This window comes from Mytilus edulis, chromosome 8, assembly GCF_963676685.1.
Source record: "Mytilus edulis chromosome 8, xbMytEdul2.2, whole genome shotgun sequence".
Lineage (NCBI taxonomy): Eukaryota > Metazoa > Mollusca > Bivalvia > Mytilida > Mytilidae > Mytilus > Mytilus edulis.
This window is the reverse complement of record NC_092351.1, coordinates 35265374-35272488: the sequence shown is the minus strand read 5'-3', so window position 1 is coordinate 35272488 and position 7115 is coordinate 35265374. Positions and strand designations below refer to the sequence as shown.

Below are 7115 nucleotides of genomic sequence, written 5' to 3'. Positions count from 1 at the left end.
ATTACCTTATATATTCTTCAAGGAGGGGTATTCTTCAAAAGTGCATTCAGTACTACTTGTATGAAAGTCCCATTTAAGAAGCTCCTTCACGTTGGACCTGATACAAGATTTACTCGCCAAAACTGTAATTAAGGTAAACGATCAAATTCAAGATACAAATTCATCACACAATTAAATAAGACTTTGTAAGCGATGAACCTGAAAACTAACATCTCAAATGATAAATCTGAAATACATTAAGTAAAGGTTTTTTTTTCAGCCAGCAGTATTCACGTAATATTAAGTGTGAAATAGAAGGAGAATCGGATGTTGGTTATACGTTAATTGAACATCAGCCCAACGACAGAAAAAGAAACAACATCTTGATGCTGACATTAAGTCTACGACAAATAGACAGGTCGAAACATTGTCATCAAACTTATTTTTTGAAATATTATTTTCAACAACCCCCCTTTTATCGTACATCCTAAATTAAACAGAAAACGGAGTAATAGCAACTAAGATTTAAATCTTTTGCCTCATCGTACGCGTACGATTACACTCCGTCCCGTCGAGGGCTATGTTCCCAGCAGACATAGATTAGTAACTCGACTGTGGTTTGATATCGTAGCATGCAGTGCAAACTTAAATGTATAAATTATTGAATAAAAAAGGTGTACTATATCAATTTTTTGCAAATTTTTGTTTGTTATAACGAAAAAGCCCGGACAAAGACTTATTTTATGATTGAGTCGTTGTTTTAAATTTTTAAGGATTATTAGATTTTAATCTATGCAGAGCACAAGTTCAAAATACTAGAAAAACGCCACAAGCCGCAAACGTATACTATACGTATATAACCAACCAGATTTTTCATTAGTGGCAAGGTTTCGGTGCAAAATATAGTTGACATGCATTTTGTGTCCGGACACATGGACACAACGATAAATTACAAATATTAAATATAGTAATTTACCCCAATCAGATTTGCTCTAAATGTTTTGGTTTTTGAGTTATAAGCCAAAAAACCCATTTTACCCCTATGTTCTATTTTTAGCCATGGCGGCCATCTTGGTTGGTTGGCCGGGTCACGCCACACATTTTTTTAAACTAGATACCCCAATGATGATTGTGGCCAAGTTTGGTTTAATTTGGCCCAGTAGTTTCAGAGGAGAAGAATTTTGTAAAAGTTAACGACGCCCATTTATTTTTCGCCACCCCACTTTTTAAATTCTTTATTTCCCCCTGTATATCTGTAAATCAATTGAAAGATTTGTATAGTAATCATTATTCCATGTTAACCATTTCCAGAACCCCATATTTCCTTCTGATAATGTTAAGATTAATAAGAAATGCTTGTTCAATACCATCAAGGAGGTATAACTAATATAATATATGTCCTTGTTACCTTTGTGGTATTTACATTTACAAGAATATCATGTGATTGTTACTATAACTAGCATAGGGTATTTCCATTCAATGGCTTCTTAACAACAAGAGATGTATGGTAGCACAATCTTAAAATTTTCAACTTACTTGATATAATTCAATTTAAAAGGTAACACATATGTGTCAATATATCATTAAATAATTTTTGAACAATGAAATTGATACATAAACAACAGCTGAAATTAATATTGAACCAAGAAATTCCTCTAAAAGATTTTTACTTTCACTTTTGATTTTGTGTTGCTAAAGTCAGGGTAATTCCTCATTAGATAGTAGCAAACTAAGACATTTGAAATGTTAAGCATCTTCTTTAGCACCTCTCCATCAGTGGTAATTTCATCAGCTTACTGGCTTTAATTACATTTTACTAGCTTTTAATTAAGTGTTGTCAACTGACAGACATCTAACACATGTCCCATCTTTTGGACTATAAAGTTTATGTTATGTTGGCATCAATGACATATCCATTTTCCCCCACAATTATCAAACAATGAAAAATACTGCTTAACCTTAACATTTCTATGTTGAATTTAACCTCAACACTTTCAACAGGAATATGGGACATTGGTATACAAATTTATAGGAACCCCGTACCCTATTTTAATATCAGTTGGCAAAAATACACCCTGTTAGAATTGTACCATTCATTCATCCTGCAGTGCAATATATATTGTACAAGTATATATCAAGTGAAAATAAAGTCATCATAGATACCAGGATTAAATTTTGTATTTACGCCAGACACCTGTTTCGTCTACAAAACATGCAAAAGACTCATCAGTGAAGCTCTAATCCAAAAAAGATGCAAAAGACTCATCAGTGAAGCTCTAATCCAAAAAAGTTTAAAAGGCCAAATTAAGTACGAAGTTGAAATCTGGTGAGAAATAAATGTATATGTGTCTTTCCCCAAGAAGATGTACTAAAAGAACAATTCAAAAATACTTATTATTTTATACTTGCAGGATGGATATTGAAGATCGTCGCCGATACTTTATTGTAGGATCAGTAATTTTAGAGATCGTTCAACCATTGTTCAGAACTAGGCTAGAAAATGACTACAAAAGTAGAGGTCTTGGGTCTTTTCAAGATTTTCTGAACTCTCAACCAGTAATACACATACTGTTTCACTTACGACACAGAAATACTGATTGCTGTAAAGACACAATCAATTGTTATGACAACTCAAAACTTCCGCTGATATATTGTCAATGGAATCTGCTGTACACCGAGAGTCCAGGACAACGTGGTCACAACTGCCATTGCAAGTTTACAGCAAACCAAGTCCAGTTGAATGATCTTGATATATCTTTAGCAGGTTTAATATTACTAAACTGCTGTAATCTTGCACCAGCTGATGACAATGCTGTACATAAACTACGTCGCTACAAGAATGATTATCTTAGCCACAACACAGAGGGTGAAATAACTGAAACAGAATATAAAAGCCTGTGGACAAACCTTACTAGTTTTGTCCTACAACTAGATCCAAATAAACAAGACCACCTTTTCAGGATAGAGAACAGACCACTTGATGAAGGATTATGTAGTAGATATAACATAGATCTTTTGAATATTCACAAGAAACTCAATGAGGTTATCAATTTTTTCTGCATTCAAAAGTTCAAAATTCAATAATTGAAACATTTCATCACAAATGCATTACCTTTAAACCTTGTACATAAAATCTGATATACATTAAAACATTGTGTTCATTCCAACACCACCTATCTCTATTGGATGGCAAAACTTTTTTTTTCATTTTGGTGTACAGACAATAAAATTATTCAAAATACTTTAAAGTAGTTATCTGATCAAAGAAACAAATATTGCATACTTCTTTATAGTAACACAAATCCAAATAATTTGGATCAATAGGCCCAATTCATTTCCAGTAGGTGGTAAAAGTAATATTTGGTGAAACAACCTCATATGACATTGAGATATGGAAAATAGCTGCTTTGTAACAGCAAATTTTCCCAGGAAAATACTGTAATTGGTCATCATGTATAACAACATATCATGATGAAATGATTTTTGTTAGCAAATTTCAATTATATACCTCAATTTAAAGATATGTTAGCGTTACTTACCCAATATATACTGTAGTTTTCACAATTCTTTTTTAGTTCAGAACTTCATGAACTTCATAGGTTTAAACAGTTTTTTAACAATACTTTTTACAGATTGACACATCAATTCAAGGAATAAGTTCATCTGTACAGGGAATGGATAGTTCAATTCAGGTAATTCTATTGTTATTCAAAATATCTGCCTATTTTAGTACGTTGTTTGGTAGTATATTTTAACCATTTCTAATTACTAGCTTTATAAATAGAATTTGAAGAAATTACTGAACAAAACATTTGTTTTTGATATTTGTCATCTGCAGTAATTATTTTTACATACTGTAGATTCATTATTATTTATTAGATACCACTTTTCAAAGATTTCTTGAGTACAGGGGAGCACTGAATTGAAAAGTTAGAGAAAAAAAAATATGATTAACATGTAATATGTCCAAAAGATTTCATAACTTATTACCAATTAAGCAACAATTTGTACTGAGCAGCAAAACATGATAATTTAATAAAATTATGAAACAACTAAGCACAACTTTTCTGGATGTTCATTGTTTACTGTATTTTACAGGAACTATTGATTTACCACAGAAATGAAGCAATATGCCAGTACTGCAAGAAAAAATTGAATGAACAAGGTCAGCATGTTTACTGTAAATTGTCAATACAAACATACATCAACAAGTGATTTTGTCCAAATCCTCTTAGTTTTGATAGCTACCAAAATCTAGGGTACTTTTGGCTATTCTCATATTTTAGTTTATTCTGCGATTCAGATCAAAGTGCAGAACTATAAAAAATGGATTATAAGATTTATCAAAATAGATAAATGTAAGTTTTCAGTAATAAGAATTAAAACTGAATGAATAACGATTAAAATCAAACAAATAAATTGGCACATTTATAAATTAATTTTACTAGACAACAAAGTTTTATGGGTGGCTGGGGTCATTCAAAAGTGCCTCCTATTCTAAATGCGTTTAATGATGGAACAGCCCAAATACTTTAGCAGCATCAGTACATCAAATGACATTAAATTCTAAAGATCCTTATAGGTTTCAGGTTGCACAACTAAAATTCTGTACTACCACTATCTTCACTTTAAACCTTCCTCAGAATTCAATTTGGCCACTATCCATGTGTAATTATACTGGTAAAAATCCAAAGTTGTGTCTCTATGAGATTAACACGGGGATCATATCTGGGAACCAGTAGGTAAACAAAACAAAATATCTATGAATAACAAACATCTTTCTAAAAGTCTACAAAAGGTGTTCTTTGTGAAACAGCTTTTGATTATTGTAACAGAACATAAATTAATAAAATGTATACTTCAGTTGATCTATCTGCATTTCTAATGTCAAAATATTGTAATTAAGGTCTACTTAAGCTTTTAGTTTAATTCTTTCTATTCATCATTTTTATTGTGGTTCTGATCTTTTGTATTTGGTCAAGCTACTGATTTCAAGTAACAATCAATTACTTTAAAGTGGATACAACAAAGAAATCTCCAGATGTGATCGTTTTATGGAAATGTTTATTTTTTTACTTAATAGGCCTTGGTGAAAGACAGATAAATCCCTACAAACTTGGACAAGATATCTTCTATCTACATCATGAGATTGATCTGGAGTCATTACTGAGTGAAAGCTTGGGAACATATATATCAAATGTAGTAATGATGGATGATGGCAGACTGGTGTTATGTTTGTTTTACAAGTACAGTCTACTGATCTGTAACACAGATGGATCACAGGTAGACAGTATACCAGTCGAGGGTGGTCCATGTTATGTTACAGCTGTCAACAACTCTACAGTGGCTGTAACAGTTCTTAAACCCCTCAATTGTCCTTGTATAGAGATGTATAATATAAACAATAAACATAAACTTAAATCTATATCAGTACCTAGAATTAACAGTTATTGTGGCATAACAATGATGAACAACAAGTTAGTAGTAGGTGGTGATGGTAGACTACAGATTGTTGATCATCAGACAGGAGAGATAGTACAGACAATAGAAACAGACTGCATACCAAGATGGATACATGCTTCTGGTGACAAAATATTCTTCATCAATCCATTACTTTTAAGTTGTTACAACAACCTATACTGGTACAGCTTTACAGATGACAACATACAAACATTAACATTACCATCAAGACCATGGTCAATAACTACACTACAAGATGGTAGTCTGTATGTTCTTTGTAAAGACAAATCTGTACAACATGTATCATCTAATGGAAAACAGTTCAAAACGTTAAAAACAAATCATCCCATTGTATTTAATAGTTGGAGCAAGTTATATTATAATTTAAAGCAAAGAAAAATGATCACATACAATACCTTAACTGGAATTGTCAAAATACTTCAAGAGAAATGAAGTGATATCTGAGAAATCCAATTTGAATCTTGAAATGGTAAAATCAACTTACTGTTTTTATTATAATAAAAGTATTTCATCTTATCATAAAAGCTAGAACAAGTTGACAACCTTATTAATTAGTTGTAGTTAACCTTGTTCAGAACATTATTCTACAATACAATGCTTTGTATGCACAAAATAATGTTATTTTCATCACAAGGTATTTTTAAAGTAATTACAAGGGCTAAAATAATAATAAAAAAAATACTGGCATAAAAAATAAGTTTTTTTTATTCAATGTGATTTTTATATTAATATAAATAAACAGAGTAAAATATATTTGAAAATTCTTCTTCAAATGTTATTTGATTTCATTGTAAAATATCAGCATTTATGTTCGGCAAGTTAACTCTGTCAACCTTTTTATTTACACTGGACTTTCCAATAGTAAATTATGAATTGGGAATACTCAAACTATTTCTGTACATTTCTATTTCAGTTAAAAAAAAAAAAGTTACAGCTTCTTAGTCAATAGATTCTGATTTTATTCAGTGAATATCTATATGACAAATTTTCTCATTTAGGGATCCTTTAGATCAGCTGAACTGGTAGTCTCAACAAATATTGCTAACTGAATTTTTTCCAGTACTATATTTGAATAATTAAAACGTTCCCATCAATATACGACCTTGCTGTCATAACTTTAAAGCTAAAATAAAAGTTGTCCTAATATTCATTTCAACTTAATGAAAACAAGAGTGTGTTCATAATACACAGATGCCTCACTCACATTATCATTTTCTATGTTCAGTGGATCGTGAAATTGGGATCAAAACTTGGCCAATTTGGCATTGAATAAATTTAGAAGGATCATACCATAAGGAACATGTGTTCTAAGTTTCAAGTTGATTGAACCTAAAACTGCATCAAAAACTAACTTGACCAAAAACTTTAACCTGAAGCAAGATAGACAGACGGACGAACGGAAGAATGGACAAATGAATAAAAAACACAGACACACAAACCAGAAAACATAATGTCCAAAAATGGGTCATAAAAACATAATGTGCCTAGGTGGGGCATAAAAACCTCTTGACATGTCCAATTAAGAAACTTAAGTTGGTACTAAATATTTTGCACTTTGGTTCTTACCATCATATTTCTTTTAATATGTTCACTCTGTTCCAACTTTGTTTTATTTTCTTTCAGTTCATCTATCTTTAGTTGGACCTTCTTCTCTT

General features: G+C 31.2%; 1 protein-coding gene across 1 annotated transcript; it reads left to right on the top strand.

Annotated features, from left to right (window-relative positions):
* Positions 1 to 1428: 1428 nt before the first annotated feature.
* LOC139485451 (uncharacterized) lies at positions 1429 to 6221 on the top strand. The gene is made up of 5 exons (XM_071269942.1): positions 1429 to 1537; positions 2391 to 3021; positions 3612 to 3671; positions 4078 to 4144; positions 5063 to 6221. Exons 2-5 carry the CDS (start codon positions 2392 to 2394, stop codon positions 5890 to 5892), a joined length of 1587 nt encoding a protein of 528 aa, XP_071126043.1. The 5' UTR covers positions 1429 to 1537; position 2391; the 3' UTR covers positions 5893 to 6221.
* Positions 6222 to 7115: the final 894 nt, after the last annotated feature.

What these genes read in the sequence shown, in the direction of transcription:
- LOC139485451 (XM_071269942.1), top strand. Translation starts at nt 2,392, where the DNA reads ATGGATATTGAAGATCGTCGCCGATACTTTATTGTAGGATCAGTAATT. An exon ending in TTCACAAGAAACTCAATGAG is followed by an intron (nt 3,022 to 3,611) that starts GTTATCAATTTT and finishes TACTTTTTACAG; the next exon opens with ATTGACACATCAATTCAAGG. An exon ending in GAAAAAATTGAATGAACAAG is followed by an intron (nt 4,145 to 5,062) that starts GTCAGCATGTTT and finishes TTTACTTAATAG; the next exon opens with GCCTTGGTGAAAGACAGATA.